Source organism: Heptranchias perlo, chromosome 4 (genome assembly GCF_035084215.1).
Source record: "Heptranchias perlo isolate sHepPer1 chromosome 4, sHepPer1.hap1, whole genome shotgun sequence".
NCBI lineage: Eukaryota > Metazoa > Chordata > Chondrichthyes > Hexanchiformes > Hexanchidae > Heptranchias > Heptranchias perlo.
In genome coordinates, this window is record NC_090328.1 from 116,183,927 (window position 1) to 116,209,236 (window position 25,310).

The following is a 25,310-nucleotide window of genomic DNA, read 5'->3' on the forward strand; positions in this document are numbered from 1 at the left end:
GTGAGGACCCTGGATATCAGTGAGTGTGGGGACCATGGATGTTAGTGAGAGTGTGAGGACCATGCATATTAGTGAGTGTGAGGACCATGGATATTAGTGAGAGTGTGAGGACCATGGATATTAGTGAGAGTGGGGACCATGGATATTAGTGAGTGTTGGGACCATGGATATTAGTGAGTGTGAGGACCATGGATTTAGTGAGTGTGAGGACCATGGATATTAGTGAGAGTGTGAGGACCATGGATATTAGTGAGTGTGGGGACCATGGATATTCGTGAGTGTGGGGACCATGGATATTAGTGAGAGTGTGAGGACCATGGATATTAGTGAGAGTGTGAGGACCATGGATATTAGTGAGAGTGGGGACCATGGATATTAGTGAGTGTTGGGACCATGGATATTAGTGAGTGTGAGGACCATGGATATTAGTGAGTGTGAGGACCATGGATATTAGTGAGAGTGTGAGGACCATGGATATTAGTGAGTGTGGGGACCATGGATATTCGTGAGTGTGGGGACCATGGATATTAGTGAGAGTGTGAGGACCATGGATATTAGTGAGTGTGAGGACCATGGATATTAGTGAGAGTGTGGGGACCATGGATATTAGTGAGTGTGGGGACCATGGATATTAGTGAGTGTGAGGACCATGGATATTAGTGAGTGTGGGGACCATGGATATTAGTGAGTGTGGGGACCATGGATATTAGTGAGTGTGAGGACCATGGATATTAGTGAGAGTGTGAGGACCATGGATATTAGTGAGAGTGGGGACCATGGATATTAGTGAGTGTTGGGACCATGGATATTAGTGAGTGTGAGGACCATGGATATTAGTGAGTGTGAGGACCATGGATATTAGTGAGAGTGTGAGGACCATGGATATTCGTGAGTGTGGGGACCATGGATATTAGTGAGAGTGTGAGGACCATGGATATTAGTGAGTGTGAGGACCATGGATATTAGTGAGAGTGTGGGGACCATGGATATTAGTGAGTGTGGGGACCATGGATATTAGTGAGTGTGAGGACCATGGATATTAGTGAGTGTGGGGACCATGGATATTAGTGAGTGCGTTGCCCCTTTAAGTAACGAGGCCCCTTTAAGACTTGGCGCGCTCTCCTTGAAGCGACGTGGCAGGCGGTGACGTGTCAGGCCGTGACGCGGCCATCTTGTGCGGCCGCCGAGCGGAGCGGAGCGGAGTTTGTCCCGGGGCCGAGCGGCTGGAGGCGAGCAGGTGAGACCCTGGGCTCCTTCTACTGACTGAGGCCGGGCCTGTTTGACCCGAGGTCTCTAGTCCCGGGCGGGCCTTGGTCCTGCAGGTTTGCTGATGCGTGATGTCGGGGTCGTCGCTTGGGGGAGAGGACCGGGTCCCTGGCCCCGAGCGGGGCGGTTCTCGCTTTCACCCCCGCTGCCCCAGGTGAGGAGACGTGGCGGCGGCCGCGGCGCTTCCAGTCCCGGCTCCTGACCTGTGGCCGCTCCGCTGGGCAACTTGTTCTGGTCTGCAGGCGGTTCCCATTCCTTTCGCTCCGTGAAGGATCAATCCATCGATGTCTGTTGGCCTATCGATATCTACTTATTTGTCTCTCCATAACTATAGCTATATATATATATATATCCGTAGCGATATATATATATATATATATATATATATATCTATATGTGTGTGTGTGTGTGTATATCTATCTTGCCTGAGTCAGAAGGCCATCGGTTCAGGTCCCACTCCAGAGACTTTGAGCACGTAATCCAGGCTGACATTCCCAGTGCCAGTTCTGAGGGAGTGCAGCATTGTCGGAGGTGCTGTCTTTCGGATGAGATGTTAAAAGGAAGCCTCCTCTGCTCTCTCGGGTGGACGTAAAAGAGCCCATGGCTCTATTTTGAAGAGCCGGGGAGTTCTTTCTGCTGTCCGAGCCAACATTTATCCCTCGACAACACCTTAAAACAGATTATCAGGTCGTTATCACATTGCTGTTTGTGGGACTGTGCTGTGTGTCAATTGGCTGCTGTGTTGACAACAGTGTCTGCACTTTAAAAGTACTTAATTGGTTGTAAGGTGTTTTGGGATGTCCTGAGGTTGTGAAATGGATTATATAAATTCAAGCCTTTCTTTCTACATCTATCTACCTATCTATTCTGTCTCTCTCTGTCTGAGGTGCTTGTTTAAATCTTGATACTTTTGTGACCACCTGAGTCACTGGAGATTTAAATATCACTGGTTTTAAGCTTGACACTGAATAGATGTCCCCCACCCTCCCTAATCATTGAGACCTGGCTGGTCATGTAGAGCAGTGCATATGTGCTTGTGTTAAAGTCATGTTGCAACCCAATATATAGAATTAAAAAAAATATTTTGTGGGTAACTGGTAAGGCTGCATTTATTGCCCATTCCTCGTTACCCTGAGAAAGTGGTGGTGTGCCGCTGTGAACTGCTGCATCCCTGATGGTCCTAGGGAAGGAATTCCAACATTTTGATCAAGTGACGATGAAGGAACGGCAGTATCAGTCCAAATCAAGATGGTGTGTGATTTGGAGGTGGTGACACTCCTGGGATCTTGCTGCTCCGGGCCACCTTGGTTGCATAGGTCCCAGGGCTTGTCCAATTGGTTCCAACTTTATTCTGTGGCCTTCACTAATGAACTAAGTTGAGATTCATTTCACATTGGATGTTAGCACATAACGTGGAGACAACTTTCTTCCTATCCTGGTCTGAATTTGAGTCTGGATCTGAAAGGACAGTATGCTTAACTCACTTTCCAATCCCAACCAAAATTTCCTTGTTCAAACTTTTTCTTTTGTTCATGCTCTTATGCACTGCATAGTGTGGTGAGAAGCATAATTGGCAAGCAGATCTCATATCCGATCTCTGGTCTGCCTTGAGTTAACTGACTAATGGTGGCGGGCTTAGTGTCCCTATTTAGGGATGGGAAATCAGCTCTGGTTCCTTGAGCCATTCACTCCCCTCTGGAAAACACGTTCATGTAAATGTTTCACGAGAGCAGTTTGAGGCTCCACCTGATTTTTCCTCTTCACCCCCGCACCTGTTGATCAATTCACCAACATTCATTTTCTGGCTTGTACATAAAGAATGGTCATTTGGGCAGTTACTTCTGGGCACTTGTGGAAAATATGCCCCTCTTAATAGCCACCTTCAGGGTAGGAGGGAGCATGCCCTGCAATAGATATCCCAAACTGAAGAGATGAGGTTTTTGACATGTATGAGGAACTGCTATATTGCCTATGTTTTACATAGTTTGCATCATACACTTGCCTGCAAACAAATTTAGTGTTGTAGGGAAGCAGCTGAAATCAAAAAGGCAAACTTCAAGTTATAACGGGTGAGCGGGAACACCCAGTAAATATTTGGCAGGCCGCACTGACCAGATTAACTTGCTGAGCCGTCATTGACGTTCGGCTTCTACACATTCCATGTTTCCATTGAGCAAATTTCTGCCGTTCTCAAGCTGTCAAAGCTAATGGGGTAGACCCAGAATGCAGTGCAAGTACACATTCGAGTATTGAACTTAATTTGTCCAATTGCAATACTGATCTAAATCCATCTGAAAATCTTAAACTCCATCCTCTGCTCAACCCTTATTTTATGGTTTTTAAATTTGATGAGAGTACAATTGTTTTTGACATTCAGGTGGTTATGTAGAAATAAGGGTCCTTCTGGGCTTCCATTCTACACTTCCCCAAATCTACACCTCCCGTGATTACACGTTTCTTTTTTTAAAAAATGAGCTTCCTACTCAGTCCCATGTTCTACCCTGCATTTTTATGGCTTTTATTTTTATTAGAAATTTTTCCTTTGTTTGAACTTTCAGAAAGCTTTTGATGATCGTAGAAGTTCCACTAATACCTTCTTTAAAAAAGGTCAAGGACGTTTGTTGAGCAGGATTTTCCCCTTCTAAATCCCGTCAGCTGTTTCTTAGGCTATTGTTTACATAGGTAGCCCAGCCTACCCCTAATGGGTTCTGTTATTTTACCATTGAAGACCAGGATTATGTCCCATCTCTGTCTTCATTTCTAGATGACACTGTGTCACTGTTCATATCTCGGCAATCTACACCTGGATTTTCCAGTTGGCGTTATTTTAATATGCCAGTTGGAAAATCTAGCCCCAAAGGTCTAGCATCATCCTTGTCCCTCTTGGAACTCGCTCTTGAACTTAACACGTGCAGTGGCATTAAATGTCACGGGGTGGGGCAGCATGTGTGAAGGTGAACTTGGCATGGAAGCATAGTGATTCTTGGAGAATGTAGTAATTTCTAAAAGTACAAGTCTGGCAGAGAGACCTCACTGTACTGAAGCTCCAGATCTAATGAAGGCCTCAGCCCTAGTGACTCAACGTGCAAGCAATACTGCCTAGTATTTGCTATGATATTTTTGAGCTAGTAATGCCACTGAAACAAATGTTTGAATTACATGGCCTGACAGGTCTTGTTCTCATCACGACTCTCTTACAGGATGAATGTGGTAAATTGTTTTACCAACCAGTGCAAAGTACTGATACTTCTGTCCATGCAGTTTTGATTTGAAGTTGAGAAATGTAACTATAGTATGACTTCAACTTTCTATTGTATACAAATTTTTGCTACCAGGAGACTACATCTGTTTTTGTTAACTTGCAGTAAATTGTGATTGAAGAAAAAAAATGATGGAGGAAAGTGGGATTGAGACAACTCCCCCCAGCACCCCACCACCAAGCACATCAGTGACAGCAAGCAGCCCCCCAGTCCCCAGAGGTATTACTGCTTAACATTTCAAATTGGACTTTTCTGACCTGGAATCTCTAGTAGATACAGTGTGTATATCAGTGAATAAATTAGTACTACTAGAGTAAACTACCAAGAAGAAAACCATAGTATATAATATCATGCCAATATATTTTGCAGCTTTTCCTTTACATTAAAGATTCTAGTTGTCATTTTGCAAAAATTAGATCAACGCTATAGTGTTTAATTGGATTATGGGTCTTTTACATAACTGACTAATATATCCTCTTCTGGATATGAAGGACTTCAGAAGAAAAATGATTTTTTTTGAAGCTGTACCTTGTATAGAATGGGAATCTCAAAGGTTTTCAGGATTAGGAAAGGTTTAGAGAGGGCAAATAGTGAATTTTTTTTTCTACTGTTGGGGAAAACAGTAACAAGGGCATGGACATAGAGAAGATATTTCCACTTGTGGGGGAGTCCAAAACTAGGGGCCATGAATATAAGATAGTCAGTAATAAATCCAATAAGGAATTCAGGAGAAACTTCTTTACCCAGAGAGTGGTTAGAATGTGGAACTCTCTACCACAAGGAGTAGTTGAGGCAAATAACATAGGTCCATTTAAGGGGAAGCTAGATAAGTTGATGAAGGAGAAAGGAATAGAAAGATATGCTGATAAAGTGAGATGAAGTAGAGTGGAAGGAGGCTCGTGTGGAGCATAAACACCGGCATAGACCAGTTGGCCTGTTTCTGTGCTGTACATTCTAGATTCAATTCACTGTTTTAAAAAAAGGACAAAGTTAGAGTTTTTTTCTTTTAGAATATATACCCCAAGTTGCTATGGAGGCAGAAACTGCAATAACATTTAAAAGGGAATTGGTTCATTATTTGAAGCTAGGAAGGAAAATGGAATACAGCACATGGTATTGAGGGAAGAGTAAGCAAAGATGCAGTGGGCCAATTAACCAACTTCTGTGCCTCCATGAAAATTGCAGATGAAGTTATGTGTTTTTATCTGGATATTAAGTTGCAATTTGAAATGTTTTATTTAACCCTTTTAAATTATCCATTTAAGAAAAAATCTTGCGATACCTCTGGTAAATTTGCAGAAATATAGAATTGTGCATTTCCTCATAGCAGTATTTTTTAATAAGCTAAATTATTGTATTCCAAAATAGGGCCCTTTAAAATGGGTTGAATCTTTTAGAAATATTTCAATCCAAAGCGGGATGTGAGCCTAAATTTTCCTTTGGCTGATATAGGAGCACATCCATATAATTTCTCTCCTACAGAGAAGCCTAAAATAACATTTTGAACTAAACTTTATATTCAAAGTGCTCAATTCTTTAAAATGGGATTCTGTGGATGGAAAGTTGCATTGTACTGAATGGAAATGGATTTTTGTGTGTACCAGTTGACTGCCAACTTAATTGAAGTGCATTATAAGCTCTACAGGATTACTACTTTAGTGGGGGGTTTTCAGATTTTGTTCTTAAGAGTTTGCCTGCCGTACAGGTGTGTATACTGTGCTGTTATTGTGGAGCATAGGAATGAGAGCAATGTTGGTATTGATTATATGCTTTTAAACTTTTCACTTTTGTTTCTCTTTTGGCTTATCTGTCTGCAGTTTTACCCAGTCCTTTATCTAATCCCATCACCACCTCCATCTCTACTTTACCTCCCTCAATCTTTTCCACACCACCTCCTAGACCCCATATCCCTCCTGTCCGCTCTTCTACCCCGCTAACTGTCGGACCTTCTGCTGTCTCTTCCCCCGTTCGTCCAGCTGTTGCTCGTTCTGGCACTACAGCCTATAGCAGCCCCGTAAGCTTTCCTCCTTCAGCACCTACTATGGGCTCTCCTCCTGGTACTGTCCTGTCTGCACCTCCCATAGGTCCACCCGTCACTGGTTTCTCCATGGCTGCAAATTACGACATCACGCGAGGTCATGCCGGTCGAACCCCACAAACCCCACTGATGCCAACATTTTCTTCATCCGTCGCAGGTGGTGGTTTTTTTTGTGTTCCATCTTTGTTTATAGACTTTTCTTAACTTATAAATTGTGTGCAAGGTGTTTAATATTGTCAGCTTTATGTAGCATAAATCTTTTAACACTCGTTGACTAAGTAGAAATCCTTGTACCAGCATTTTTCCCCCCTGGTGCCATGTCACTAAAAAGCATTAATAGTAACCGTTACCACAGAAACTATTGTCAGCATTCTAATAGAGTTACTTATGGGAATGGAACAAAATTTTGTATTGAAAGTAGTCCTTGAGGAGGAGAGAAGAGTAAAGGAGCTTTTCCCTTTCCTCTTCCCACCCAGCCTCACGTTCTAGTTGAATCCCTTGTTAGTGATAACTGGTCTATATTTGTGGTGCCATCCAATCCCTTTGACTCCAGTTTAAAAAGTTAAGCCCCAGTAGAGCTAGTTTTTGCGATAGTAGTACTCTTCACTATGCACTGTCTTGGTTGTGGCATGCTTGCTGGTGACAAATGACTTACTAACCTGGAGTTGCAACATTAAAGACAGGAGCTTTACTTTAAAAATGCTCTGTTAAATGTATTTTCTGTGTTTGAGTCTCACAACTGAGCTATTACTCATTTGACTTCCATGTATAAATACTTCCAGCAGGGGTCACTGGGTAGCAATCAGGAGTAGGAAGCCTGGCCGATTTTTTTTTCTCTCTCTCAAAACACTTTTTTGCCACTAATTGGTTAGAAGCTGTTTTTAATTAGCATTCTTGTTCCAAAATGATTTCTGCTAAACGTGGATGCAGCAGACTTGGTTCCTAATGTTCCTTTATTTTTGTGACAGGAGTTGTAGCAAGCACCATGACTCAGGTCTCCGCTCCTGCTGGAGGTGGCTCTTCCATTACTTTCCCAGAGGAGACTGAAGATCCCAGGATGTCTGTGCACTATGATCAAAGTGGCTCCGGAGGAGGACTGTGGGGCTTCTTTAAGGTGGTCCTCAGTGATGTAACTCTTGTCTCTCTTTTGGCCTCTGATTAAAAGGGGAGATCAAACTAATGCTTTACTGTTTCTACATTTGAATTTGGAGAGAGATGGAAAGAAAACAGATTTCATTCTGGGGAAATTTGTTCAAGGGAATAGAATATTTTCTCATCAGTTTTTATACCCAGTGTTAACCTGAAGCACTCCCAGGTCAGTTTACAATGTGGGTTAGATACATGGTAATGTTCCTTAACTGAATCTTAGCACAGTACAACTGTGATTTATGGCACTAAATTATTCATTAAGTTGGTATGATGGGCTCCATTACATTCTATGTATTCAAACGCTGATTAGAACACACAAGCCATTCTTGTGACAATTATGGACACCACTTGTTGCTGATTGTGTCTGTTATTGACTTGCCAAATTGTTCTGCTTTAATGTGCGTTTTAAATTCATTCATTTTCACCTTTTTTTTAAAATAAAGGGTGTGGCAGGCAACCCAGTTGTGAAATCAGTTTTGGATAAAACGAAACATTCTGTGGAGTCCATGATCACCACCCTGGATCCAGGCATGGCTCCCTACATCAGTAAGTATAATGCACCAAAAACTCTGATCTATTAATTGTAAATCTTTTGAAACATAAACTAAATTGAAATGGAAATGATGGAGTTCGTCAAATCCCACTTGTATAACTTCCGCTCCTACCTCAACTCATCTGCAGCTGAAATCCTCGTCCATGCCTTTGTAACTTCCAGACTTGACCGTTCCACTGCTGCCCTGGCTAGCCTCCCATCCTCTGCCCTGTGTAAACTTCAACTCATTTGAAACTCTGCTGCCCGTGTACTACCCTGCACCAAATCTCACTCACTCACTCATTGTCCCTCTCCTCGCTAACCTACTCTGGGTTCCCCAACGCCTCAAATTTATAATTCATACCTTGAGTTTAAACCCCTTCATGGTACAGGAGTATTGTGGTTATGTTACTGGACTAGTAAGCCAGTGGTCTAGACCAATAATCCAGAGTCATGAGTTCAAATCCTGCCACGGCAGCTGGCGAATTTAAATTCAATTAATTAAATAAAATTCTGGAATAAAAATACAGTATCAGTAATGGTGGCCATGAAACTACCGGATTGTTGTAAAAACCCATCTGGTTCACTAATGTCCTTTTAGGGAAGGAAACCTGCCGTCCTTACCTGGTCTGGCCTATATGTGACTCCAGACCCACAGCAATGTGGTTGATTCGTAATCGCCCTCTGAAATGGCCGAGCAAGCCACTCAGTTGTAAAATCTCACAACGAAAAGTCCGAATAAGAATAAAACTGGATAGACCATCCGGCATTGGACCACTAGGCACCGGACACGACAAGCCCAGTCGACCCTGCAAAGTCCTCCTCACTAACATCTGGAGACTTGTGCCAAAATTGGGAGAGCTGTCCCACAGACTAGTCAAGCAACAGCATGACATAGCCATACTCACAGAATCATACCTTTCAGCCAACGTCACAGAATCTTCCATCACCATCCCTGGGTATGTCCTGTCCCACCGGCAGGACAGACCCACCAGAGGTGGCGGTACAGTGATATACAGTCAGGAGGGTGTGGCCCTGGGAGTCCTCAACATTGACTCCGGACCCCATGAAATCTCATGGCACCAGGTCAAACATGGGCAAGGAAACCTCCTGCTGATTACCACCTACCGTCCTCCCTCAGCTGATGAATCAGTCCTCCTCCATGTTGAACATCACTTGGAGGAAGCACTGAGGGTAGCAAGGGCACAGAATGTACCCTGGGTGGGGGACTTCAATGTCCATCGCCAAGAGTGGCTCGGTAACACCACTACTGACTGAGCTGGCCGAGTCCTGACGGACATAGCTGCCAGACTGGGCCTGCAGCAGGTGGTGAGGGAAAAACCTAGTTGACCTCGTCCTCACCAATCTACCTGTCGCAGATGCATCTGTCCATGACCGTATTGGTAGGAGTGACCACTGCACAGTCCTCGCGGAGACTAAGTCCCATTTTCACACTGAGGACACCATCCAACGTGTTGTGTGGCACTACCACCGTGCTAAATGGGATAGATTTAGAACAGATCTAGTAGCTCAAAACTGGGCTTCCATAAGGTGCTGTGGGCCATCAGAAGCAGCAGTTTTGTATTCCAGCACAATCTATAACCTCATGGCCCAGCAAATTCCTCACTCTACCATTACCAACAAGCCAGGGGATCAACCCTGCTTCAATGAGGAGTGTAGAAGAGCATGCCAAGAGCAGCACCAGGCGTACCTAAAAATGAGGTGCCAACCGGGTGAAGCTACAATACAGGACTACATGCATGCTAAACAGCGGAAGCAACATGCTATAGACAGCTAAGCGATTCCACAACCAATGGATCAGATCAAAGCACTGCAGTCCTGCTACATCCAGTCGTGAATGGTGGTGGACAATTAAACAACTAACGGGAGGAGGAGGCTCTGTAAACATCCCCATCCTCGATGGTGGCAGAGTCCAGCACGTTAGTGTAAGAGACAAGGCTAAAGCGTTTGCAACCATCTTCAGCCAGAAGTGTCGAGTAGATGATCCATCTCGGCCTCCTCCCGATATCCCCACCATCACAGAAGGCAGTCTTCAGCCAATTCGATTCACTCCACGTGATATCAAGAAAGGGCTGAGTGCACTGGATACAACAAAGGCTATGGGCTCCGACAACATCCCGGCTGCAGTGCTGAAGACTTGTGCTCCAGAACTAGCTGCGCCTCTAGCCAAACTGTTCCAGTACAGCTACAACACTGGCATCTACCCGACAATGTGGAAAATTGCCCAGGTGTGTCCTGTTCACAAAAAGCAGGACAAATCCAATCCAGCCAATTACCGCCCCATTAGTCTACTCTCAATAATCAGCAAAGTAATGGAAGGTGTCATTGACAGTGCTATCAAGCGGCACTTACCAATAACCTGCTCACTGATGCTCAGTTTGGGTTCTGCCAGGACCACTTGGCTCCAGCCCTCATTACAGCCTTGGTCCAAATATGGACAAAAGAGCTGAATTTCAGAAATGAGGTGAGAGTAACTGCCCTTGACATCAAGGCAGCATTTGACAGAGTGTGGCACCAAGGAGCCCCAGCAAAATTGAAATCAGTGGTAATGGGGGGAAAACTCTCCAGTGGCTGGAGTCATACCTAGCACAAAGGAAGATGGTATTGGTTGTTGGTGGCCAATCGTCTCAACCGCAGGACGTTGCTGCAGGAGTTCCTCAGGGCAGTGTCCTAGGCCCAACCATCTGAAGCTGCTTAATCAATGACCTTCCCTCCATCATAAGGTCAGAAATGGGGATGTTCGCTGATGATTGCACAGTGTTTGGTTCCATTCGCAACCCCTCAGATAATGAAGCAGTCCTTGCCCACATGCAGCAAGACCTGGACAACATCCAGGCTTGAGCTGATAAGTGGCAAGTAATATTCGCGTCAGACAAGTGCCAGGCAATGACCATCTTCAACAAGAGAGAATCTAATCACCTCCCCTTGACATTCAACGGCACTACCATCGCCGAATCCCCCACCATCAACGTCTTGGGGGGGTCACCATTGGCCAGAAACGTAACTGGACCAGCCACATAAATACTGTGGCTACAAGAGCAGGTGAGAGGCTGGGTATTCTGCAGCGAGTGACTCACCTGATTCCCCAAAGCCTTTCCACCATCTACAAGGCACAAGTCAGGAGTGTGATGGAATACTCTCCACTTGCCTGGATGAGTGCAGCTCCAACAAGAAGCTCGACACCATCCAGGACAAAGCAGCCCGCTTGATTGGCACCCCATCCTCCACCACCGGCGCACTGTGGCTGCAGTCTGTACCATCCACAGGATTCACTGCAGCAACTCGCCAAGGCTTCTTCGACAGCACCTCCAAAACCCACGACCTCTACCACCTAGAAGGACAAGGACAGCAGGCACATGGGAACAACACCACCTGCACGTTCCCCTCCAAGTCACACACCAGACCGAGTTGAAAATGTGTCGCTGGGTCAAAATCCTGGAGCTCCCTACCTAACAGCACTGTGAGAGAACCTTCACCACATGGACTGCAGCGGTTCAAGAAGGCGGCTCACCACCACCTTCTCAAGGGCAATTAGGGATGGGCAATAAATGCTGGCCTTGCCAGCCACACCCACATCCCATGAACGAATTGTTTAAGAAAAAAAATGGTCTCGCCCTTCCCTATCTGTAATCTCCTCCAGTGTGACAACCCCCACACCCTTCCCAAGAAGCTCTCTGTTCCTCTGATTCCGGCCCCTCGTGCTTGCAAAGGTGATTGCTCTTTCAATGGACCACTGACTTTTTGTTAATTTTTAAAAAATCAATTCCCACCCCAGCTGTGGACCCTTGTGTTGTACTTGAAGCAAAGACAGGTAGCACAGAAAAGGAATGTTTTCTTCCCCCTTCCCCATCTCTTTTCTCCACCCCCCCCCCCCCCCAAGAGAGTACTGTGTCAGTTCCTATCCTCCATTTGACCTACTATTAATAACCATACTTTCAGCCTCCTAGGCCCCATGCTCTGGAATTCCTTTCCTAAACCCCTCCGCCTCCCTCTTCTCGAAGACCCTTCTTAAAACACACCTCCGTCACTCCTCCTAATATCTCCTCCTTTGACTTAGTGCGCCTCTGAAGCGCTTTGGGTTTTTCTACGTTAAAGGCACTATATAAATGCAAGTTCTTGTACACTGATAATTTTCATAAATGTATCAGCCTTGGCTCGGTGGGTAGCACTCTTGACTTTGAGTCAGAAGGTTGTAGGTTCAAGTCCCACTCCAGAGACTTAAGCACAAAAATCTAGGCTGACACTCCCAGGGCAGTACTGAGGGGGTGCTGTCTTTCGGATGAGACGTTAAATCGAGGCCCTCTGTGCCCTCTTGGGTGGACGTAAAAGATCTCATGGTGCTTTTTCGAAGAGGAAGCAGGGGAGTTCTCCCCAGTGTCCTGGTCATATTTATCCCTCAACCAATATCACTAAAACAGATTTTGTGGTCATTGTCACATTTCAGAACTAGTTTCATCCCCGATATCCTTGGTTACGAAGCAGTGTTGGCAGAGGCCTGGCAGCATCTTAATTAACCACCCTCAGCCTATAAACTGCATGGTAGAGTGCAAATTGGCTGCCAGAGTTCCTACATTACAACAGTGACTACCCTTCAAAAATACTTCATTGGCTGTAAAGTGCTTTGTGACGTCCTGAGGTCTTGAAAGGCGCTATATGCAAGTTATTCTTTCTTTACACCGAACACTTACTGGTTGTGTACATAAATAAATTTAAAACCGAAATAGACAGTTTCCTAGAAGTAAAGGGAATTAGGGGTTACGGGGAGCGGGCAGGAAATTGGACATGATTTTAGATTTGAGGTTCGGACCAGATCAGCCATGATCTTATTGAATGGCGGAGCAGGCTCGAGGGGCCGATTGGCCTACTGCTCCTATTTCTTATGTTTTTATACAGTACTGTATTTGATTTGTAAAATAGATCTTGAAGGAGTTATAGGCAGTAGTATAGTTCATTCCAGGTAGTCATATAGTTTTCGTGCTGTGATCCCCTTTGAACTGCTAACTTAATTTATATTGAACGGTCTTAATTTTGTGATTGTCTTTAACTTCGCTCTAGGTTCTTTATCAGTCTGATTCTCTGTGACTGACTCACTAATAATTGCTCTAAAATATGTGCGTGAAGCCATTCATAAGGGTGGTGAAGTAATATGTGTCAGCAGTGTATGTTTTATTTAAAAAAAAGTTAGTTTCTTATGTTTGACCAATCTGACCGTTTGCATTTCAGTGTTGCCTCTTGACAGAAAGAACTTGCGTTTATATAGTGTCTTTTGTGACCTCAGGATGTCCCTAAGGCTTCGCAGCCAATGAAGTACTTTTGAAGCATCGTCACTGTTGTAATGTAGGGACAGGTTGATTATCTGCTTATTAATTTTACCACTTGTGGCGTTGGACTATTTGAAAATTAATTTCTGAAAGTAATACTCGGTCTGAAACGATTTAAGATTCTGCTCCCACTCTATCATGCAGTTTATAGGCTGAGGGTGGTTAATTAAGATGCTGCCAGGCCTCTGCCAACACTGCTTCGTAACCATGGATATTGGGGATGAAACTAGTTCTGAAATGGTTGAAACCGTGATATATAATAAATAAAAGGAAAGCATCAGAAAATGTAGTTAAGTTGCAGGAGGACACAATCCGCCATGGTCTAATTGAATGGTGGAAGAGGCTTGAGGGGCTGAATAGCCTGTTCCTATATTCCTAGGACAAAGTGCTGGGACCTAATTGGATGCATGCAGTTTGAGGGAAATGGGGGAAGAAATGGCAGAGCCTCTAGAAAATATGTTTTAGGATTCTATTGAGTGTGGATGTATACAGAAGGACTGGAAAGTGGCCAACGCAGTACCTATTTTCAAAAAGGGGAGAGACAACTAATCCCTGGTAATTACAGCCTAGTTAGTTTAATATCAGTGGTAGGGAACATTTTGGAATTTTTTAAGAATAAAATTACTAAATATCTCGGTGGAGAGAAAAAACTAGGAGCAGCCAATGTAAATTTCAGAAAGGAACATTATGTTTGACAAACCTGATAGTTCTTTGAGTACATAACAGCTGTGGTGGATTGGGAAATACACTGGATGTGTTGTACATGGACTTATCAGAAAGCCTTTGATAAGGTACCACAAAGGCTATTGGAGAAGATAAAGGGGTATGGAATTGAGGAGAAGTAACAAATTAGATTTAAAAACTGGTTAAAGGGGAGGAAACTGTTGGAGTTACAGGTAGTTTCTCAGATTGGCTGGAAGTAGGAGGCACAGTCCCACAAGATTCTGCTCTGGGGCTGCCTCTGTTCACTCTACATCAACATTTGGGTATAGGGCTAGAGGGAGCAGTGTCCAAATTTGCAGAGAATACTAAAATAGGAGGCATGGTAAATAATTCTAAGGACCATAGGAAGCTGGAGAATATTGATAAGATGGTGGAATGGGCAGAAACAATGCAGATCAAGTTCAGTGTCAGTTAATGTGAGCTGGTAAATGTTTTAAAGTAATAATTACACTTTGGAAAGATGGGAGTGTGAAAGAGCAGAGGGATTTGGGAGCTTACAAGACATTAAAAGAAGCACCTCGTGGTTAGTGCTGTCATGAAAGTTAATGAAATACTGGGTCTTACGGCAAGAGGTATTGGATGTAATGGTGGATCTATATAAAGCCTTGTAAGATCTTATTTGGAGCACTGTGTGTAGTTTTGGGCTCCATGTTGTAGGAAGGATGTTGAGGCAATAGTGTGTACAGCACAGATTCACTGGGATGCTGCCTAGTATGAGCAAATACAAGGAAAGACTTGAAAAATTGGGTTCTTTATCATTGGAACAGAGGAGATTACGGGATAATTTGATAAAGGCGCTTAAAAGTATGATGGGATGGGACAGAGTATATAGAAACAGATAATTTCCAGTGATTGAGGGATTTAGAACAAGGCGACATAGTTATATGATTACATGTTAGAGATTTAGGACAGAGAACAGAAGAAACTTTTACACAATAAAATGCACTGCTGGAGTTAGTGATTAAAGCAAAAACCATGTTGGCATTTAAGAATTGGTTAGATAGATGTTAAAAGGAATAAAGGGATATAGGAACAGAGCAGGCACATGGGGTTTGCACTGCTGCTTGTGTGGGGGATACACACCAACACAAACTGGTTGGGCTGCAGAGCCTGTTTATTTTAATTTCTATGTAATTCAGTTACTAGAGGGTGTGTGGTGCAGCCTGATGTCAAATGGTCCCGACCAATATTCAAAATTGCTATTCGTAGAATGGCAAACATGCTTACAACTTTATGGAGCAGTGCAATGACTTTCTGTGCCAAGGGGTGCTCTAACCTGAAAGAACTTTTAAAGTGCCATTGGGTCAATGAGCAGCAGTTACTTGGCCAGTTAAATATTTGGCATCCAAGAATTGTACTTGCTATTACATGATCAGATTACTGTAAAACTTCAACTTTGTGTCAGCTTGGCTCAGTTGGTAGCACTCACGCCTCTGAGACGTGAAGGTTGTGGGTTGAAGTCCCACTCCAGAACGTGAGCACGTCAAACTAGGCTGCAACTTTAGTGCCGTCTGTAGTTCAGGTGGTTGTAAAAGATCCCATGTCATTTTTGAAGAAGAGTTGGGAGTTCTGTGTCCTTGCTGACATTTCTTCCTCAATCGACACCACCAGAAACAGATTAACTGGTCATTGTGTGCAAATTAGCTGCAGTAGTTGCCCACGTATTAGTGATTGCACTTCAGAAGAATTGCTTTAGGATGTCCTGAGGATTTGATAAGGTGACATATAAATGCAAGTTTGTTCTTGGAGAGGATGGAGTGTGCTGAAATCTTCTTTCACTATGTTGCAATGTAATATTCCAATGTGTGTATTTAAAAACAAGTTGTCAGCATTTAAAAGATAAAAGACCAGTTAATGTTCATAGTGGAATCTTTCAGGTATTACCTGAATGATTCACCTGTCTTTTTCAGGTGCTGACTGTTGTACATTTTCTGTGTTTATTTAAATATTGATTTCAACTAGAATTCTCAATATTGAAGTTGGACCTTAAGTCGTTACCACCGCTGGGTTATGTTCGACTGCAGCAGTTTCTTTAGTGTTTGCAGTGTGCATTGCTTTTATAACTATCAGTGACGACTGAACAGCTGAGGCTCTTTTCTCTGGAAAAGGGAAGGCTCAGAGGTGACATAATAGAGGTCTTTAAAATTATGAAGTGGGGTTTGATAGGGTGGACGTAGAGAAGATGTTTCCAATTGTGGGGGAGTCCAAAACTAGGGGCCGTAAATATACCATAGTCACTTATAAAATTCAATAAAGAATTCAGGAGAAACTTCTTTACCAAGAGAGTGGTGAGAATTTGGAACTCGCTCCCACACGGAATGGTTGAGGTGACTAACATAGATGCATTTAAGGGGAAGCTCGATAAGTACATGAGGGAGAAAGGAATAGAAGGATATGCTGATAGGGTGAGATGAAGTAGGGTAGGAGGAGGCTCGTGTGGAGAATAAAGACTGGCATGGACCTGTTGTGCCGCATGGCCTTGTTCTGTGCTGTAAATTCTATGTAATGTATGAATATAGTGCAGCTGCAGCATCAGTGAGAAGCAGAATGACACTGCCTTCTGCAGGAAGCTTCAACCCAGAGTCGAGGCTGACCTGCCTGGATTTATACTACAACTTCAGTATGGTGCGAAGTGAAACTGCTTTGCGCTGACTCTGCAGATGTTACATGGGTGCAGCCTGCGTTAGCTTAGTGTTTTTTTTTGCTTAGTGTTGTGGGTTTAAGGTGATTGGCTTTCGCCTGGTGAGTTTCTTTAGCTTTCTGTGTCTGATATAAGAAACCCTCCCTTAACTTACTTGTCTTGCCCTCCCTCTTCCCTCCAGAATCGGGTGGTGATCTGGATATTTTGGTTACTTCCAATAAAGAAGTCAAAGTAACAGCTATTCGGGATGCTTTCCAGGAAATGTTTGGATTGGCCACCGTTACTGGGGAAGCGGGCCAATCAAATATTGCCCCACAGCCTGTTGGATACGCAGCTGGATTAAAGGTGAGTCTATTTTCCAATTGAAGGCTGATCTTCAGAGATTTTTAATTCATTAGTACTATTTTTTAGGTGAACATAGCTGTATGGGTTGAATTTAATTCATGAGTGAAAAATAAATTCTGGTAACATTATGAACATAGGATGAGTTTTTAAAAAAATTACAAATATTTGGAAAAATTTGGGGCTTAGTTTCCCTTTCTTCGCCTCCAAAGGCTGGAATCACAAAAATGGATCCAGAATTGATTGCAGAAAGCTCATTCTCTTGATGTGTCAAATGGCTTGTTTCAGTGGGGTGGCATTCAATGCTATGGAATAGTGTAGAATGAACAATTTACATATATTAAAATAAAACTTGAGTCTACATAACCTCCTGTCAAATTTTTCCATTATAAATTCCTGAGACCAAATTTATAATGGAAATTAGCTGTGTAAAAAAGAAAGAACTTGCATTTATCTGGCACCTTTCACATGCTCTATGTCCCAAAACACTTCACAACCAATGAAGTATTTTTTCAAGTGTTGCTAGCTAGCTTTAGATGAGTTCATTCAATGACAGAATAAGAATACACACACAAGCAAAGTTTCACTTATTCAAAGTTGAATCCTCCAAATAAGTTAAAATACTTACAAATCGAGCCAGTCTGATTTGGGGAGACGGGGTCTATCGAGTATTCAGCTCTTGAGCTCAAACTTTGCCGGCTCAAATCCAAAGTCTCGTTCCAATTCGCCACGTTTTATACTTTTCTGAGCTACAGCTCAGAAATGAGTTGGCAGAAGGGTCGGTGACGAGAGGACATAGATTTAAGGTAATTAGCAAAAGAACCAGAGGTGACATGACACTTTTTTTTTCCCCACAGCGAGTTATGATCTGAACGTGCTGCCTGAAAGGGTGGTGGAAGCAGATTCAACAGTAACTTTCAAAAGGGAATTGGATAAATACTTGTGGGGGAAATAATTGCAGGGCTATTGGGAAAGAGCAGGAGAGTGGGACTAATTGGATAGTTCTTCCAAAGAGCTGGTACAGGCACGATGGGCTGAATGGCCTCCTGTGCTGTATCATTCTGTGATTCTAATCTAAATGTCCTTATAAGGTATGTAACTGCCTTTCTACATTACAAGATGTACATGGATAAAGCTGTACTATTGGTTGACTTAGGTGAGATGACTTATTCTCATAATGCTTTCTCTTCCCATTCCCATTACATCTTATCTTCCCCCTTCGAGGTCACCAGACCCACTTCATTAAGTCTCGCACCATACCGTGTGTGGGCCTGTCCATGCTGGACAAGATAACCAAGTGTGGGTGCTTATCTTTATCTAGAGGCCCAACTTGCATTCCAGAAGGGAGAGTAAAAGAGTGAGATTCTTTGTTCAACTTCTGTTGTACTTTTAACACTTTTCCTGTCCATGTCCCCAAACAGTGTAATTGTTGTTTTGTAGGCAAATGCAGGAGCCAATTTGCACACAGCAAGGTCTCAAACAGCAATAAGATAGATGACCAAAGATTCTGTTTTTAGTGATGTTGGTTAAAGGATAAATGTTGACCAGGATACTGGGAGAGCTGCCCTGCTCCTCTTCAAATTGTGTCATGGGCTTTTCCACGTCCACTTAAATGGGGCACCAGTTTAACATTTTATCTGAAAGTATTGCTTTCGAAAGGTCAGCCTAGATAATGTGCCCAAGTCTCTGGAGTGGAGCTTGAACACATGGCCTTCTGACTCAAGTGGGAGTGCTATGACTGAGCCAATGCTGACACTTGTTACTTGATGTGCAAACTTGTCCCATAAATTTACACCGTCCTGCCAGTCGGTGTCTCAGATTGGCATCTCCCAGCTTCTCAACGTGTACTGCAGAGAGACTCCTGTGCTCCAATGAACTCTACTTCTTAAATTGCTGCCTCACAATGACAATGTATGACCTACGAATAGTGACAGAATTAAGTCTGCCTGCCCTGGTGCAGTTAAAGGAATGTAAGACTTGCATTTATATAGCGCCTTTCACTACCTCGGGACGTCCCAAAGCGCTTTTCAGCCAATGAAATACTTTTTAAAGTGTAGTCACTGTTGTAATGTAGGAAATGCGGCAGCCAGTTTGCGCACAGCAAGATCCCATGTATAGCTATGTTACCCCCTGCCCTCTAGCCCCACTTCACCAGAAGGCTACATGCGGTCTTGACTCCCTTAGCCTAACACAATAGGTAATTGACTAGCAATATAAATAATGAATTTTGGTGTTCACATTCAAATGACTTTTGAATTGACCCATTCCTGCATAGAGATTTGTAGCTGAATGTTACGGTTCTCAACTCATTAAATAAAACTCATTGGAATGATTAAAATGTGAAGTATAGCTTTCCTCAGCAGTACAAATTAATATGAAATGCTAAAATCAACTTCCCTGATGTAGCTTGGGGCCACTTTGGAGGGAGTGAAAGTATTCAGATTTATCCTTAACAGTTTTTTTCCCCCCTGTTTTGAGTTGGAGATTTTGGAAGCAGACTGGAATGTATATGTGTTAAACTTACAAGCTAGATAATATATTAAAAGGATAATGGTCTAATCACAATGATTGAATGGAGCAACTGTTGTTCATTCAATTTCAAGTAAAACAGTGGAATAAATTATCAGGATTAAACTTGAGGGTTACCTGTGATAACCTGGCAAATGGCAGCCAGCATGGATTCAGAAAGGAAAGGTGCTGTCTGACCAACCTTCTTAACTTTTTCTTTGGAGGATGTGACATCCCAAGTGGACTGTGGAAAGCCTTCTGATTCAGTATTCCTGGGTTTATAAGTGCCATGCAAATGGCTAATACATAGAATTACATAGAATTTACAACACAGCAACAGGCCATTTGGCCCAACTGGTCCGTGCTGGTGTTTATGCTCCACACGAGCTTCATCTCACCCTATAAACATATTCTATTCCTTTCTCCCTCGTGTTTATCTAGCTTCCCCTTAAATGCCTCTATGCTGTTTGAACAGTATTGTGTTCAATTCTGGGCACTATGCTTTAGGAAGTATGTCATGGCCTTAGAGGGTGCAGAAGAGATTTACTAGAGTGGTACGAAGGATGAGGGACTTCAGTTATGTGGAGAGACGGGAGAAGCTGGGGTTGTTCTCCTTAGAACAGAGAAGGTTAAAGAGAGATTTGATAGAGGTGTTCAAAATCATGAACAATTTGACAGGGTAAATGAGGAGAAACTGTTTCCATTGACCGAAGGGTTGGTAACCAGAGGACACAGATTTGAGGTGATCGGCAAAAGAGCCAGACGCGACATAAGGAAACATTTTTTTATGCAGTGAGTTGTTATGATCTGGAATGCACTGCCTGAAAGGGTGGTTGAAGCAGATTCAATAGTAACTTTCAAAAGGGAATTGAATAAATACTTGAAGGGGAAAAAAATTATAGGGCTATGGGGAAAGAGCAGGGGAATGGGATTAATTGGATCGCTCTGTCAAAGAACCAGCATGGGCATAATGGCCTGAATGGCTACCTCCTGTGCTGTAACTACTATGATACTCCTTGTGGTAGAGTGTTCCACATTCTCACCACTCTCTGGGTAAAGAGTTTCTCCTGAATTCCCTATTGGATTTGTTAGTGACTATCTTATATTTATGACTCTCTGTCTAGTTTTAGACTCCTCCACAAGTGGAAACATCGCTTCCAAGTCTACTCTATTAAATCCCTTCATAATTCTAATGACCTCTATCAGGTCACCCCTCAATCTTTTCTTTTCTAGAGAAAAGAGCCCCAACCAACAAATTTTTAAAAATTAAATGAAGATGAAGAGTTTTAAGTTGCATTTAATGTGCAGTCATTTCATTTTTTTTCTAGGGTGCGCAGGAAAGGATAGATAGTCTACGGAGATCAGGAATGATTCATGAGAAACAAGTGACTGTTTCTGTTGAGAACTTCATTGCAGAATTGCTTCCTGACAGGTAAGCAGCACCTCCCTCTTAAATATTTACATAGCAAAATTTTACCAGGAAAGTTCTACTTGTGTAGTTAAGCACCCGTGGTCAATAAATGAGCTAAGAGATGGTATCCAGCTAAAACAAAAAGCTTGCAACAAATGCAAGGAAATGTGGAAATTCTGCAAACTAGAAGAGCTGTAAAAAGCAACAAAAGGATACAAAGAAAAGTAATGAGATGCAAAACAGGAATATGAAAACAAAACTTGCAAGGGATATCAAAACTAACAGCAAAAGTTTTTATAAATATTTTGTGTGTGTGTTAAAGGGGAATGTGGGCCCATTAAAGGCACATGCAAGTGAGACTATAATGGACAATAAGGAAATGGCAGACTTGAAGGTGGGTAGATGGAGTTAAGATACAGATCAGCCATGATCTAATTGAATGGTGGAACAGGCTTGAGGGGCTGAATGGCCTATTCCTGTGCTAAGTTTTGTATTCAAATATGAAGCTGACACAATCAGGGCTTAGTGAACTCTAATTGTTCCATTGTCTTTTTTGATGAGGTAATATTTTTAAAAATTAATAATTTTCCATCTTACAAATATGCTTCATTAGAAAATATTCAAATAAAGTTATGAAGTGGACATGTATGTCTAAATCTTTACACTGAAATATATCTTATTTTGAGATGGTACTAATTGGGTGACTTTTTGTACAAGCTCTTTCTAGCCAATTGCAAGATCTTAGTGCTGTTAGAAGAAAATAATTCTGGTAGTTAGTGTTAACTCCATTAAAGGGCTATGGGTTCAGTTCTCGGGCTATTTGCCACTTTATGTTCCTGCCCCTATAATTAAAACAGTGACTAAACTTCAAAGGTACTTCATTTTCTGTGGGGCACTTTGGGCCATCCTGAGTTTGTAAAAGGTGCTGTATAAATGCAAGCTCTTTTGTGCCCCACTTGGAATTGTTTGATTTCTCTATTTGAATAAATATTTGAAGCAGAGGAATATGCAGTGCCATGAGGGGAGTGAGATTAGTTTTGGATTGCCCACTCTGCCCATGCACAAGCATATAGCCTGTTTTCTGACTGCAGAATGCTGTTGCAGTAATTCCAGAAGTGTGCAGTTAGAAATTTACCATGGTAGAATTGAGGGACGAAGTCTGGGTTAAAACTGATGAGGGGGAAAGAGGAAATTGGGGGAAAAGAAAGCTGAAAGTAATGAAAATGATCCACAGCAAGATGGTCTGATCAATATTTGAGAAAGAAAAAGGCTCAAAATATAATGCCGAACAAATGAGAATTTATATTTACATGGCATAAAGATGTGTAAATCAGAATTAACTCATTGGCAAGAAAAGTCACTTGTGGGACAAAGCATTTTATTGCAATTCAGATTCATTGGCTATAAAATATAACTAAAGTACTCCTGTTGTCCTACAAGCGTTCAAATCAACAAGTGCTTTTAAATTATATTTTCTTATGCTTTAAGAAGGCAACTTTATAATGTAGTTCCTTTTGCAAAAGCCGTTATAACTCTACTCTGCGACTGAACCAAATCGAGCTTATGTTTGAGGGCTGATTTTGCAAAATCCCAGTGAGCACCCTTGCATATGGGGAAATTGTGGGGTGTGTACTTGTGATTTCCCGATGCACGCTCCCGTCAAGTAAGCCCTTCACGGGGAGTGTGATTTTGTAAAATTAGACCTTTGGTTTCAGCTTTCAGATGTGGGGCTCACTACCTAGATGTGGTGTTGGACCCCAGTTAGATACAATTTCTTTCTCTATATTGCAGGACTCAATTAATTATAAAATTAAAATTCTTTGGTTTAGTACACGTTTGTTGTCATGTGTTTCAAAAGTATCACAATTCAGGGTGTCGTGTCAATAGGCCAAAACTTAATCGCACTTATCTGCCACGTTGCCAGTTGCATATTTGAACGACTAAATGCGAATGAATCGGAAGTAGTTTGACTCGATTGGTTACTTGAGTTATTAATTGGTTAATTTTTTTCTTTACCAATCCTGAACTGGCAAATAGTAGAAACCAGCCAATTATGTCCCTCAAATAATTTTGTGAAGTTAGTTTGAACTGCCACTGTGAAATTTTCACCATCTGAAAGTTTGCCAGTAAGAGTAACATTTAGAACCTAAGAAATAAATAAAACAAATTAAACAATACTGATTTAGCAACACAGCTCAAAATTCTGTTTGCTTTGTACATGTGCATTCTTTTTACATGTGTTCTGGAGTTATGCCATGTGGTTATTCCCGCCTCTATTTATAAATGTTATCTTCCAGGTGGTTTGACATAGGTTGTCTGATTCTTGAAGATCCAGCTCATGGTATTCGTTTGGAAAATTTCACACAGGCAACACCGCTGCCTTTAGAATACGTGCAGCAGGTCAGTTTGTGTCCTTTAATACTTGTCACTGATGGTTTCTAAAATCTGATTGTAGTTCAGTTTGAAATGCCTCACTTTGACCTCTGCAATGAGTAATGGAATAGTTCAACTAATTAAAGTGGTCACTCAACTTCTGTATCAAACGAGCATAGATATGATAGATTTATGTGTAATTTTTGATATTTTTACAAATGTAATTACTAATATATATGTTCTGATGGGCATGCAGTATTTTAAAGCCTAGGTAATTTGTGTTAAATTTATGTCCATAATGTCTCTTGTAAATATTTAAGTAAGAGTTTGTATTTTTTTTCAAGTAAGTGTGGGGCTTTTTTTGTAGAGTACTTTAGGTGACTTGTGTCCTATGTGAAAGAAGCAGACCTGGTCTGGTGATCTGGCCGAAAGGATCTCTTCAGATGAATTATGTTTGTCTATATATTCAGATAAGATAGTCACTAATAAATCCAATAGGGAACTCAGGAGAAACTTATTTACCTCGAGAGTGGTGAGAACTCGCTACCACATGGAGTAGTTGAGGCGAATAGCATAGATGCATTTAAGGGAAAGCTGGATAAGTACATGAGGGAGAAAGGAATAGAAGGATATGCTGATAGGGTGAGATGAAGGAGGGTGGGAGGAGGCTCATGTGAAGCATTAACACCAGCATAGACCAGTTGGGCTGTGGTTTGTTTCTGTGCTGTAAGTGCAATGTAATTCTATGATTGTGTGTAAACCGTCTAAGCGCCATTGCAGCCTAGTTACAAGCCATCTTTTGGTGGTTGTTTTCTAATTTGGGAGGGGCTCAGTATCCCAGCTGGTCTTTCCCTGTCTGTCTTTTCATATGTTTGTACTCGTCTGAAATTTCTCTCTCCGCTAAGCTAGAGCAGGCATTAACTCATTTCCCATGTATTTATTACCTCTGCTAAAGTAGCAGTGAGAAGAATTTCAAACTAATGCTATGAGTGTTCATATTTATTGTCCCCCAGTGTAACTTCAAGGCCATGGTGATAGAATGGGGTGAAAATAGTTTATCACTGGTCTGAAATCTGAAGAAAAGGAAGTGAGGTCCCCATAATAACTTGCCTGGTTTTGACTGACTGTCCTTGGACAGGATTGAATTGTTGGAAAGAGTGGAGAGAAGGATCTGTCTAGAGTGGTAATGGAGAGAAAAATACACTTAAAAGTACTTTCCTCTTGCATACGAATGATGACGGACAGGAAAAGACTCTCTGGTCCATACAGCCTGTCCCACACAATTGTGATGCATTGTGTATCACAATGAATACACTCCCCACTCCCCCACAAGTGATCGAAACGAATCCAGGCGATCACTCTGGCCCTGGTAATTCTATGCTGTACCTACCCTTTTGTACGAGGTGATCTCCACCCCAGCCAGAAACAAGACCAGCTCTCACTTGAATGAATTGAGCAAATCGGCGTCCACCATCGAGCCGGCAGCCTGTTCCAGAGGCCTACAATTCTCTGGGAAAAGAACCAGCTCCTGATATCTAACCTTGATCTGGCCTCATACAACTTAAAATTGTCACCCCTGCTCCTTCCAAACCTATTTACTTGGAACAAATGGTCAACTCGAACACAATCTATTCCCTTCATCTTATAAACCATGATCAGATCACCCCAAAGTCGACGCTTCTCTGAAGTGTAGCCCCAGCTCTTTTAGCCTATCTTGATAACTAA

At 42.4% G+C, this 25,310-nt stretch overlaps 1 protein-coding gene across 2 annotated transcripts in view; it reads left to right on the plus strand.

Moving 5' to 3' along the window:
- The first annotated feature begins 1,150 nt into the window (after positions 1-1,150).
- The window catches only part of prrc1 (proline-rich coiled-coil 1), a 28,419-nt gene continuing 4,259 nt past the window's right edge, over positions 1,151-25,310 (plus strand). The window contains exons 1-8 of one of the 2 annotated variants that reach the window (XM_067983503.1): positions 1,151-1,237; positions 4,632-4,745; positions 6,344-6,721; positions 7,533-7,678; positions 8,157-8,259; positions 17,133-17,296; positions 21,130-21,233; positions 23,510-23,612. In XM_067983503.1, coding sequence (XP_067839604.1) covers positions 4,655-4,745; positions 6,344-6,721; positions 7,533-7,678; positions 8,157-8,259; positions 17,133-17,296; positions 21,130-21,233; positions 23,510-23,612 — 1,089 coding nt within the window. In that variant the 5' untranslated portion in view covers positions 1,151-1,237; positions 4,632-4,654. The remainder of the gene's footprint in view (positions 1,238-4,631; positions 4,746-6,343; positions 6,722-7,532; positions 7,679-8,156; positions 8,260-17,132; positions 17,297-21,129; positions 21,234-23,509; positions 23,613-25,310) is intronic. The other variant, XM_067983504.1, reaches the window with a different exon arrangement.